Here is a 13,314-nt window from a genome sequence, read left to right as displayed (position 1 = left end):
TTTTTGCTTATGTGGTGCTGAGGCGAACCCAGGGCTTCATGCATGCAAGGCAAGTGCTCTACCACTGAGCCACCTTCCCAGCCCCTCTTGTGTGTTTTTTTGTTTCTTCCCCACTCTCCGTTTGGTGCTGGCCCTGGGGCTTGACCTGGGCACTGTATCTGAGCTTTTTTTTTTGCTGAAGGCTAGTGCCTTACCACTTGAGCTACAGCTCTACATCTGGCTTTTTGGTAGTTAAATGCAGATAACGTTTTATAGACTTTCCTGACTGGGCTGGTTTCAAGTTGTGATCCTTAGATCTCAGCCTTCTGAGTAGCTAGGATACAGATATGAGCCACTAGCACCTAGTGATTTCCCCAAAACCTCCCCCCCCCCCTTTTTTTTTGCTAGTCCTGGGGCTTGAACTCAGGGCCTGGACACTGTCCCTGAGCTTCTTTTGATTAAGGATAGCACTCTACCACTTGAGCTACAGCACTGCTTTGGCTTTTTCTGTTTACATGGTACTGAGGAATCAAACCCAGGGCTTCATGCATGCTAGGCAAGCACTCTACCACTAAGCCACATTCCCAGCCCCTGGTAATTTCTTTTGAGACTTTCCAGTTTCAACTTTTCCCATACAGGCTTTGTAACATTTTACTGTTTATTTCAATTCTTAAAATATTTGCTCCAGCTAGAATTTGTTTGACATAGGCAGATCTAGGTTCTTTCCTGGACATTACTGTAATTGCTGTGCCACTTATTAAATCATTACCTTTTCTGGGCTTTGTGATATTTTGACTACATGGTAAATTGTATTTAGGGGTTAAAGCATTCAGGCTTATTTTGGCTTAGGCATATATTAATTTCTTCTTCTCTCTGTGTAGGTTAGCACTCTACCACTTGAGCCACAGCTCCACTGCCGGCTTTTTCTGTTTATGTGGTAATGGGGAATCAAACCCAGGGCTTCATGCATGCTAGGCAAGCACTCTACCAGTGGGCCTCATTCCCAGCCCTAGCATTAATTTTGAGTATTTTTTATATGGCAGGACCCTAATTTCTTACAAGAATCTTCTATTAGTATGCTATATGGCCATAGAATTGTGTGTGTGTGTGTGTATGTGTTATTGGGTCCTGGTGGCTCATGCCTGTAAATCCTTAGCTACTCAGGATGCATAGATCAGAAAGAACATGGTTTGAGGTCACAGGCAATTTCCCAGACTCCATCTCTACCAACAGCTAGCTAGGTGCAGTGGTACTAGCCTATCATCCCAGCTACAACAGGATGCTGAGACGGAAAGGACTGTAATGCCTTACTAGCCTAGGCAAAAACCAACCAACAACTCAGGAGACCTCCCTATCACAACAGAAAAAAGTTGGGTGTTGTCTAAACTGTGTCAGAAAGTGTAAAACAGGATTGTGGCCCAGGCTGGCCAGGGCAAAAAGCTAACTCAAAAATAACCAGAGCAAAAAGAACTGGAGGGAGGCTTAGGAGGTAAAATGATGGCATAGCAATCATTGAACCAAGTTCAAGCACTAGTGCAAAGACATGTCGTTCTCTCTAAATCATCTTACAATATTAACACAAGAATAGCTATTTTAAATATAGTTTTTATTATGATTAAGATGTTGTACAGAGGGATTACTATTTCATAAGTCAAGTAATGAGTACATTTCTTTTTTTTTGGCCAATATCATCCTTTGTTAACCCTTCCTCTTTCCTTTTTCCTCTGTACCTACCTCCCTACACCCCCCCACCCCAAACAAAAAAGAGCCCCAAAGCAAAAACAATCACCACCACTACCACTACCCCCCAAAAATCCTCGTTTCCTTTTGCTGCAATTTGTTTTGATAAATAGTATTTTAAAAGTTCAGAGAAGTTATACTTTGGGGCTCCTCCCCTAACAGTATCCTGATTTAGTCTGTATATGAATATGAATGCCCAGAATCCTGAATGTTATTATGTCGTTATGTTTTTTTTTAGTTCATTTTGATAAATATTAGATCATCAGAGGCATAGAAGCATCAGGCCTTGTGTTCCTCCCTTGAGTATCCTCCTTTGGTCTCACTGTGTGTGAATGTCTAGAGTCCTGTATAATTTATCATGTTCTAGTGTATGCTAGATCTTAAACTTCCACATGAGAACATAGTCTGAGTTTGGCTTACCTCACTCAACATGATTTTTTTCTACGTCCATCCATTTCCCTGCAAGTGACACAACCTTATCCTAATGTACGAGTAAAATTCCATTGTGTATATGTACCATGTTTTTTATTGACCACTCATTTATTGTAGGGCATCTGGGCTGTTTCTATAACTTGACTATTGTGAGTAATGGAGCAATGAACATGGATGCACAAGTTTTACCATATTGTGACTTATAATGATCTGGGTAGATGCCTAACAGTTGTATGGCTGGGACACAGGGATTATCTATGTTTAGTATTTTTTAATTATTATTTTTTGTGGCCATGGGACTTGAACTCTGGGCCTGGGTGCTGTCCCTGAGCTCTTCAGCTCAAGGTGAGCAACTCTACCACTTGAGCCACATTGCCACGTCTGGTTTTCTGGTGATTAATTAGAGATAAGTCTCATGGACTTTTTCCTGCCTGGGCTGGCTTTGAACCGTGATCCTCAGATCTCAGCCTTCTGAGTAGCTAGGATTACAGGGCGCTTGGCCTCTTTACTTGAGGAACCTCCAAACCTCCTTCCAGATTGGTTGTACTAGTTTACATCCCAACCAAAAGCGCAATAGGGTTCTTTTTTCCATATCCCAACCAGCATTTGTTGCTCTAATTTGTGATATTGGCCAGTCTAACTGGGATGAAATGGAATATTTTTTTATTTGCGTATTTTTTTATGGTCAAGGATTTGAACTTTTCCTTGTGTTTATTTGTCCTCCCTCCCTTCTTTCCTTCCTTCCCTCCCTCCTTCCTTCATCTCTCTTTACCTCCTTTGTCCATTTGATTTTTGTTAGTTCTTTGAGGGTAATTTTAAAAATTAATTTTGTTGGTCTTAGGGCCCGAAATCTGGGTCTGGGCTCTGTCCCTCAGCTCTTCAGCTCAAGGCTAGCACTTTACCAGTAGAGCCACAGTGCCACTTCTGGCCTTTTCTGTTTATGTGGTACTGAAGAAACCAACCCAGGGCTTCATGCATGATAGGCAAGCACCCTACTACTAAGCCACATTCCAAGACCCTAGGCGGGTTACTTTTTTGCATACTGGTTATTTTTGCCCAGGGAATAATGAAGGGTAGGAGAAATGTTCAGACTGGCCTGGACTTAAGATCTTTCCCTTTATTGCTGGGATGATAGCCATTAGTTGAGATGGAACATGCCAACTTATTTTTTGTCAGTTGTGGGGCTTGGACTCAGTGCCTGGGGGCTGTCCCTGAGCTCTTTTGCTTAAGGCTAGAGGCCTACCACTTTGAGCCACAGCTCCACTTCTAGTTTTTGAGTGGTTCATTGGAGACAACAGCCTCATGACTTTCCTGCCTGGGCTGGCTTTGTGCTGCCATCCTCAGATCTTAGCCTCCTAAATAGCTAGGATTACAGATGTGAGTCACCAGGCCCCCCTTTACAATCTTCTTTTCAATCCCTGTTACAATCTTGTCATATCATAGTTAAAAAAAAAAAAATCACAGATTGCCTCAATAGTGGCATAAGTTTTAATAGTTTTCAGAATATAAGCTGCGTAGCTTTTTACAATAAAAAATGATATAACTTCAGGTACATGCTTTAGGACACTTGGTTAAACAAGCAGTCTGTGTCTCAGGCCACCGCATAAAGGTGGAAGACTTCACAGTGTAACTTGAAAACAGCATGGAGATAGATGATGAATGACACATTGCCTACAAAAGAACATTCTGACAAAACATTAAATAAAGACACAGCATACAGTTTCAAGTATTCAAGCACTGCTTTCAAAACTGCCCTAAAACCACTGACATGTTTTGTCTGAAGAGGAAAAAGATGTAGCTGCTTAGTTCCTGTGGACACAGCATTTCTTTTCCAGAATAAGACTGGCTTTGTGCAGCTTGAAAGCAGTGTGAGGAATGATTCTTCCCCTTAACTGTTTAAAAAAAAAAAAAAAACACAACAACAAAAAACCCTAAAATAAATTACAACAGGACTATGGCACTGAAGAGAATGAAATAAAGGGAATATCATCTTCCCATCATTGCATAGTCTCTGGAAGTGGCGATACTAAAAAGCCACTTTGTTTTTATGCAGCACAAGGGTCATCTTTGCAGAGCACTTGGGCTCCCATAACATTTGGTTCCTTTGTAAGAACAATAACATCCTAAGCCTCCTGCCTCAAAGAGAAGGTAGTACTTTTCACAATCAGCACGATAAGGAAACAAAGTCAAGCTCTCCAGAAAACTAGCTGTGTGAGATCACACTGTGGGCTTGGCAAGGCAGAACTTATTGTAGGGTCAAAAAGGTAGCCCAGCCCCCTGCTACAGACAGCCATTAGGAAAGGTGTCCGGGGCCCCTGCAAGAATAGAGCAAGTGCTAGGTTCCCTGTACTCTCAGCTATGAGATAGGAACACTGCTGCTCTTTCACTGTGGAGGTGCAGCAAGGAACTGAGTTTTCTCTAGGTATTATATTTTAAGAACACAAATGTACATTGCAATAACATTTTTGTAGGCTTCGGATGAATTAAAAAAATCAGATCAAGTAAAGATAAGCGAATGTCTTGTTTGGAACAATGAGCTCAGAAGGCCTAGTCTCATTTTGGATTGCTCTGTCTGTTCTAGGATTGGTCAGAAGCTGCCACCAACTCAAACCACTGCCTGAGGGCATCACTAAGTGTCTCAGGAAGTGCGTTCACATCGCGAAGAATGATATAGAATGGGAATGGGAATTCTTCCATGTAGGATCGGATTTCAGGCATCTCTCCAGGTCCTTTAAATATTGGTACTTTAATGTCCAAGACAGAATCCTGTAAAGACATTACAAAGAAAAAGGAAAACTGAATCAGGCCTTTAGCTATTCTGTGTCTTAGTCCACATATAAAATTAGGTTTCCAGGTAAAAGAATTTAAAATTTATCACTGAGGCAGATTTGTTTTTTTTCTTGGTGTGCTGTTACTAAGGCTTGAAATCTCAAATGGCTTTTTAAAAACTAAAGTCTGGGCACTCTACTTCCAGCTTTTTTTAACTAGAGATGAGAGTCTCATGGACTTTTTTTTTGCCTGAGCTGGTGTGCATCCTCAGCCTCCTAGTAGTTATATCGGTAATCCTAAATCACTGGTACCTAGCTTTTTGTGACCCTTTAAAGAGAATGGATACCTTTAAAAGGAAGGAAAAGGGGTAAATAAGATAATCTCATTTTTACGTACTTAGAGAAATTTCCATTAAATCTTCATGTTATCCAGGTGTTAACACATTTCCGCAGCTACAATGCTTCTGCAGAACAGAACTGTCTGGCTGGGTGTGTTTACTAAACTGGCTGATGCTTCTTGCTGTGAGAGGGTTGGTCTATTTAGAAGTGGTCAGGTCCAACTCCAAAGGCTGCAATAACTCACCCAGGGAATGGAAGATTTTTGTGTGAATCTTGGCTCCCTGAGTTGTCCTTCACTTTTCAGTAGGAAAGATGATCCTTACCTTACTGGGTTCTTTATGGAAAGTGCATAGCACCACAACTCAAATTGATGAAGCAAATCAAGCCATGTTTCAGAACATGGTGGAAGGAAAATCTCTTCTGCTTTTAGAAAACAGCTTTATTACCAGTCACTCACCCGTGAGCTTGGATTGTCCAACACAACAAAAATAACAAAGATGTTAGCATTCCGAGAGGCCTGAACTGCTGCTAAGACTCTTTCTTTCCCCTCAAGGAACAGGCCTCGGCCATCAGAGACTATTAGGAGTAGTTGTGCAGTTTCTGTAGAACCCATGAAAGAAAGAGGGAATTATAAAAACCTAGAACATGACAGATTAAGTATAGGCTTTCTTGTACTAGTAAAATCAAATGATCTCTAGTAAAACTGATGAATTCTGAGCGTATCTATACAAGGGCTATCTATATTATTTAGAAGATTAGTATGTCTTGTGTCTCCTATTGATAATGCAGAATTTTCCAAGTGGTAGTGCTTCAGGTAATTTTAAAGCAGGTATCAATACAACAGCGCTCAATCCTAGAAACATGAAATTGTGTCTTTTTAAAAGTTCCGTCAATATCTTATATCCAGTTTGTTTTTTCTTAATAGTGACTCATTTAAGAAAAAAGTTACATAGAAAATATTTTAAAATCTTTCAGTTGAAGATTGCCTGTCTTTGTCAAGGAACTTTAGCAAGTGTTGAAAATTGTGAATGAGAACAGAGATTTTGGGATGTTTCAAAGCAAGAGTGGTTGGACTAGCATATTCTTACTTGAATTCATGGTCCCTGAGCTTTTCTGCTCAAGACTAGTTCTTTTACCACTTGAGCCACAGCTCAGCTTTTTTGGTGATGGACTTTCTTACCCAGCCTGGCTTTGAACTTCAATCCTAAGACCTCAGCTTCCTGAATAGCTAGGATTACAGGCATGAGCCCCCAGTACCTGACTTAGCTTTCTCTTTAATTAAGATTCTGCTCTGCTTCTGTCTGATCTTTATAGTTAACTCCACACATCCTGTAGATTTCTTTCCAAACTCTGAGCTACTTTCTAGGTCCTCTCTATTAATTAGAAGCCCTGTTAATATGGTAATTATAAGCCTTCTGAATAATGATTAATTTCATCATTGCATAATGTCCTTGGTTTTTCTGTAGAACATATAAAAAGATGGTGGTGACAGGTACAATGAGGTAAATTTGGTAACAAAATGAAAATGCAGCTCACCTGGATTAATGTTATGTGAAAGTTGCTGAGCAGCTGCAAACATGTTGGGTACAGCCTCTAGAAACTAAACCAAAACCAGACATAATTAGGAAACTAACCTCTTTTAGGACTGTAGGGGCTGAAATGATTTCTGACGTTCAATTATTGCCAAGCTATCCCTTTCCGTACAGATGATCCTTATACTGCATAGCATTTATATGAATATAGCATTCTCAAGTATAAGACATGTGTCACTCTCCTTCCCCCTTAGTTTTTTTTTGCGTTTTGAAAGAGGGTCTTACTATGAAATCTAGGCTAGCCTCAAACTTGTAATTCCCCTTTAGTGTTCTGAAAGACACCTCCCAAAGGAAATTCTTCCTTGGGGAGGAAGCAACATTAACACCCATGATCAAAATAGCTTTTTAAAAGAAAATAATATTGCTTGCTTTATTTCATATCACTTCTTGTTTAGGCTAAATGGCTTAGAGAATTGTTTCTGAACAACTGATAGGGTGAATTAGTTTGTCTTTTGTTCCGAACCATAAAAAATGGGAGAAAAAAATATCAATAGTTAAAAGTCACAGCTTGGTTTACAATAGATGCCATTAGAAGTTTTTCTAATGTAGTAGTATACAGACTGAGTTTTAAGTACTATTCAAATAGCATCAATTTTACTAAATACAGAGGGCTCAAAACACTTAGGCCTCACCAATTTAAGTTTAGGAATAACTGCAAAAGACACTGACTCATTTAAAAATGGTAACATACCTGAGCAATTTTGGTTTTCTTTTGCTGAAATTTGCAGAGCCGTAGAATCTGGGACCCAGAATAATCACTGAACTGCTCATGGAATGGGTGTAACAGCTTTACTGATTCTCCAAAACTTGTGGGATAAAAACCAAATACAAAGGGATATTTTGGAGGGAAGGAGGAAAGGGTCATAATCAAAATAGTAAGATTGTGTAAAGTTTTCCCACTGGGATTAAAAAGCACCCTTACCTGCACACTGCAATCTGACCCACTTCCAAGAGGGTAAGAGCATTTCCAATCACTGCCAGAGATTCAAATGCAAGCTGTGAAATAAAGTCAGGGGTTTAAGGAATTATAAATTCTCTTAAGCTAGACCTCTAACACTTGACCTGTTATAACATTAAGATTCCCACAAAAGATGCCATCAATTCACAACCAATCCAGAGGCTTTAGTGACTTCAGGCCCTCTTTGAAGCCACATATACTAAAACCTAGAAATCTTATCACCCAAGAATAGTCTACTCAAGATGTCATCTACTAAAAATGTAAGTTTTGAGAAACATGGTTCATTATTTTTTTCTTTTTTGGAGTGGGTAACTTTTCAAAGGACCAAAATATTTGAGACATGGTGAAATTGTACTTTTAAACTCTCCAAAATTGACATCATTTCAAACAACTTATTTTCTCTTCCTTACCTGTTTGGTATGGTTGTCTAACATACTAGAAGAGTCATCAATAGCCAAACAAATCTGGTACTGGCGTTTACTGGGCTTGGTCCTTCGAAGCCAAATCTTGTCTTTCCGAAATTGACTAGCAATGTATGGAATGACTTTCCGCATGTTCAGTCGCTTTCCTGTCCGATAGTCTCCTCTATTTACCAAAGAATGGAAAAGATCATTAGTTAAGAAGTGCCCATTCCTTAGAATTTTCTTTTCTTTTTTTTTAATTGTTATTTATTTGTTTGTTGGTCATGGGGCTTGAACTCAGGGCCTAGGCACTGCCCCTGAGCTTTTTCTTTTTCTTTTTTGGTCCGGTTGTGGGGCCTGAACTCTGGGCCTGGGGGCACTGTCCCTCAGCTCTTCAGCTCAAGGCTAGCACTCTACCACTTGAGCCACAGTGCCACTTCCGGTTTTTTTCTTATGTGGTGCTGAGGAATCGAACCCAGGGCCTCAGGCACTGAGCCACCTTCTCAGCCCTAGAATTTTCTTTTAAGGATAAAAATCATATCAGCAATACCTTGAAACTGACAGTTACATTTTATTGTACCAGGTAACTATTTAGTATTATCAACTAAGGACTAAAGGTCAGTGTCTTCTTGACCACCAGCTAGGAACACTGATCATGTGGACTAATAATTAGGTACTTCTAGAAAAGCTAGGGCATTAAAAAAAAAACTGTACAATATTTTCTATGCAAAAGTACAAGCCAGGTGCTGGTGGCTCATGCCTATAATCCTAGCTATTCAGGCTGCTGAGATTTGAGGATCATGGTTTGAAGCCAGCCTGGGCATGAAAATCCGTGAGACACTTAAAACTACTCAGAAAAAGCCAGAAGTGGCGCTGTGACTCAAAGAGGTAAAGTGCTAGCCTTGAGCCAAAAAGTACCCAGGCCCTTAGTTCAAGCGCCAGGACTGATACACTTACACACTTACACATATACACCTGCTCTCTCTCTCACATATACACAACAAAAATACAATGTTGGGCACATCTTTGAAAATATCTAGGGTTGGGCGGGGGTGGGGGATGAGGGGTGGGGAAGATGGGAAGGGGAAACAAAGGAGGAGGCAACAATGCTTGATTAGAAATGTACTCATTACATTGCCATGTAATTGTCATTCCTCTGTACGGTATTTTCAAATAAAAAAAAAAAATCTAGATGTGGCTGGGAAGGTGGCTCAGTGGTAGATCACTTGCCTTGCATGCCTGAGGCCCTGGGTTTGATTCCTCAGCACCACATAAGCAAAAAAAGAAAAAAGCCGGAAGTGGCGCTGTGGCTTAAGTGGTAGAGCGCTAGCCTTGAGCTGAAGAGCCGAGGGACAGCGCCCAGGCCCAGAGTTCAGACCCCACAACCGGACCCAAAAAAAAACAAAAACAAAATCTAGGTAAGTGACAGGGGATAAGGTAAATCTAGGCTTTGCATTTCCCACCAAACATCATAGAAACCTGGTAAGACATAAGAAACATGGTAAGAACATCACGCTAGAGGCCAGTTCAGCAGAAGTGCTAACTTAGAAGCCAGGGCTAGGAATGTGGCTTAGTGGTAGATTGTTTGCCTCATATGCATGAAGCCCTAGGTTTAATTCCTCAGTACCACAGACACAGAAAAAGCCAGAAGGGGCACTGTGACTCAAGTGGTAGCCTTGAGCTTCTAAGAAGCTCAGGGACAATGCCCAGGCCCAGAGTTTAAGCCCCAGGATTGGAAAAAAAAAAAGGTTCAGTGCTGGGCTCAACAGGCATGGTGACACTGTTAACTTTTCAGGCATGGTGGGTAAAACTTACTTCAGCTTGGCTGCCTGTGTAGGCTCTAAAATGAGGCGAAGCTGCTCGCACAGCTGTTGTGAGAGAGGAGCAGTTAAGACCAGGTAGCTCTGCCACATTTCAGCTGCTGCTTTCTCCTGGGACAACAGCAATGACATATAAATTACTTCTTTAAACTATCAAAAGGCACTCAGTTATTATGGCAAGACAACATGAAGAATATAGAAAACAAGTTACAAAAACCTTATTAACTATAGGACTTTAAAACTTCTCTCAAGCAAGTTCTGATCTAAATCAATTAAAAATACTTCCCATCAAACCAACTGCATTTGCAGGTAAGAATATAATACAGCCATTAAATGAATTCATTACCAAATCAATGCCTTGTTCATATCACCTAGAGTTAAAAATAACATGTACTCTTCCTATGGCAAAGGTAGAAGTAAGTAACCTTGCTGCCCAAAGTGATAGGCAAAGGTCCAAGTAAGTAATTTTGCTGCCCAAAGTGATAATCTTAGAATGCCTACTTAATCCAACCATGGCAGAACACTCAACACACAAATTTGAAAATGGCGATAATAACCAATGCAAATGTAGGAAACGAAGTCATTAAAGATAAAATTTCTTGCTCAGTCCACACAGCCAGCTGTTGGTTGGCTGGTTCTGAGAATGGTGCAGCACAGACTTTTGCCTAGCCTTTAATAGTTAGCCATTACAGAGTCAGTTTCTGTTTTAAGTAAGCTATAGACCTTAGATAGTCTAAGCTTTTAGGACTGTAATTGAATTTTCCATATGCCTGGTTCCTTTTACAAAAATTACTGGAGCTAAAAACCTATTAAGTTGGCCATTTCTCAAAGTCAAGATATTTTATGAGTACAATCCCACTAACTTACTTCTTCTGCATTCCCAGATTCTTGTGGCTGCCATGTTTCCAGCTGTCTCTCCATCTCCTGTCTTAGTTCGTTGACATCTTTTAAAAAGGGCTATTAAGAAAAAGGCATAGGTAAGAAGTTGCCCAAGTTGGAATCACCCAACTTTTATCATTGGCTACCTTCCTCCCATTGCAAGAAACTCAAAACTTAAGCATATTTAATGGTGCAATGAGATAGTGGAAAATGATTCCTCTAATAGGTTAGCTTGAGTTAATAGTTGAGACTCAGTTAAAGGGCCCCATAGGGCTCTTCCTAAATATAGGCATTACAGTGAGGACTCTTTATTATTTAACCACTATAAATTGTCCTGAAGACTCCTTACAAAAATACAGTAAAGGTTAGGATGTGAGACTCAAAGCCTGAGGAACAGAGTCACCAACATGGATGTCTGGGCACTGGGATTAACTATTGGAACAGTGTAATTTGAAGAATCCTGTCTTACAAGGAATATTCTTACAAGGTTTGATAAGGACAGGATATGATTTAAGGCAACTTAAAATTAAAAAATGAATCAGTTATGAAAGCAGTAATTTGTGAGTTTTAGTACTTGGAAAATTGTATCCACGAGGTACTGATGGAGTGTGTGAATGGTTGAATCTCGGCTTCTCTCTGGTTTCTCGTCTGTTTCCTTGTGGGATCTGTCTGTCCTGGGGTCCTCATCTGTTTTAATGGTTTGGGTCTCAAGCTCCATCTCCTCAAAGCCTATTTTTGAATAAGGACAAAATTTTATTTATTGTCACATTTGCTTACATCTGAACATTCATTACTGCCCATTACTCCTGAACAGTGAATCAAACCTCATTCATCTCAGCACATTTCCACAGGTTGATTCCATGTGTTCTTGTTCCTCTAACAGTAATTACTAATTCTTGCTAATTTATCCCCTTATCCTCACATTGAAGGTAGCTGTTTGGGTAAGAGTAGTAGGGAAGACCAATTTATCTTCACAGCCGGTAAAAACTGCACTAATATGCTGGTGTACAGCTCAGTGGCTGTCAGGAGCCCTTGACAAGCTTGCATAAGGCCCCAAGTTTAATTTCCAGTACTGAAAAACCAGCAAAATAAATCTAGTGTTTCATCTTATGGACGAGGAAAGTGATGAGAAAACACCACCTTTCATGGAATGACACGAGAGGCAAGCTTGAATTTGATTCTAGACACAAAGCCTTTTGTCTCCCATTCAAAAAATAACAAGACAGTTGTCCAGTTGTCTACATTCTTGAAAGGACAAGAAGAGCCACTGAATATGACAGGTTCTTGTTAATTTGCTACATGTATTCCCTAGATAAAAAAAATAAACTGTCTGGGGAGGGGAAGGTACCTCAGTGGTGTAGAGTGCTTGTCTGGCATGCATGAGGCCCTGGGTTTGATTCCTCAGCACCACATAAGCAGAAAACGCCACAAGTGGTGCTGTGGCTCAAGTGGTACAGTACTAGCCTTGAGCCAAAAGAAAACTCAGAGATAGTGGCCAACCCGAGTTCAAGCCCCATGACCAGCAAAAAGCCAAAAACCAAACAAACAAAATGCCCAATGGTGTGTATGTGTGTGTTGATGTGCGTACTTGTTTCCTCAGCTACTCCGGAGGTGAGATTGTGGTTGGAGGCCAATCTAGACAAAACTGAAGAAAATAAAGCAAAATAGGGGCTAGGATTATGTCTCAAGTGCTAGACTATCTGTGAAGCCTTGAGCTCAATCCCTAATACCACTAAACAGATAAACTGCCTAGTGATGGAAAAATCTGTTGCATTTTCTTCTATTTCTTTTACTATTTCATTAGTTATGCTTCAGTGTAATTGAATCATAACTAAAGGAAACGTATTACTTTGTTTTTCCTATATACTTGAAAAGATCACTCCTACATCCTCTGCCCCAACAATAAGCAGTGAAATGATTATGCAAATTACTCATCTAAGCTTTGGGTCGGACATGAAAATGATCAGATTATAGTCCAAGAGAACTAACTTCTCTTAAGTTACAGAGCTTAGGAAGGGTATAGTCACTAGCAGTACTCACTGGAGGCCGCCCTGGTCCCTGATTTGACTTCATCTGGCTTCAGCTGCTCTTTGTCTTCTGTTCTGAGCTCTTCCTCCTGCTCAATGTCCATGGGGCCGTCCTCTGTTTCCTCTTTTTTATTGAAGTCTTTTGCAGTCTGTTGCTGCTCCTTGCTGGCCACATCTGTCAACAGTGCACACAATGTAATATGTGGGCTACAGTTTCCCTCACTTCTAGGTTTGAAAATTATTCTAATGCTAGCTGTCCCTGACAGAACAGGTTTGGACACTTTGTTGGACCTAAGATCTCTTGCTGACCCACTGGTACTGTTTTACTTCTTACAGACATTATGAGGACACAGTGTAATTATGTATGAAACTATGAAAA

General features: G+C 40.3%; 1 protein-coding gene across 2 annotated transcripts in view; it reads right to left on the bottom strand.

Moving 5' to 3' along the window:
- Positions 1-3,625: 3,625 nt before the first annotated feature.
- Mdn1 (midasin AAA ATPase 1) overlaps positions 3,626-13,314 on the bottom strand; it is a 156,163-nt gene continuing 146,474 nt past the window's right edge. The window contains exons 93-103 of one of the 2 annotated variants that reach the window (XM_042679511.1): positions 12,949-13,110; positions 11,483-11,637; positions 10,897-10,986; positions 10,025-10,140; positions 8,219-8,393; positions 7,773-7,846; positions 7,542-7,656; positions 6,795-6,858; positions 5,716-5,858; positions 4,710-4,917; positions 3,626-4,043 (exon numbers count right to left, since the gene is read on the bottom strand). In XM_042679511.1, the coding sequence (XP_042535445.1) occupies positions 4,729-4,917; positions 5,716-5,858; positions 6,795-6,858; positions 7,542-7,656; positions 7,773-7,846; positions 8,219-8,393; positions 10,025-10,140; positions 10,897-10,986; positions 11,483-11,637; positions 12,949-13,110 (1,283 nt within the window). In that variant the 3' untranslated portion in view covers positions 3,626-4,043; positions 4,710-4,728. Of the gene's footprint in view, positions 4,918-5,715; positions 5,859-6,794; positions 6,859-7,541; positions 7,657-7,772; positions 7,847-8,218; positions 8,394-10,024; positions 10,141-10,896; positions 10,987-11,482; positions 11,638-12,948; positions 13,111-13,314 lie in introns of both variants that reach the window. The other variant, XM_042679510.1, reaches the window with a different exon arrangement.

This window comes from Dipodomys spectabilis, unplaced genomic scaffold (assembly GCF_019054845.1).
Source record: "Dipodomys spectabilis isolate Male_0828 unplaced genomic scaffold, ASM1905484v1 ptg000053l, whole genome shotgun sequence".
Classification (NCBI taxonomy): Eukaryota; Metazoa; Chordata; class Mammalia; order Rodentia; family Heteromyidae; genus Dipodomys; species Dipodomys spectabilis.
This window is presented reverse-complemented; position numbering and strand designations above follow the sequence as displayed.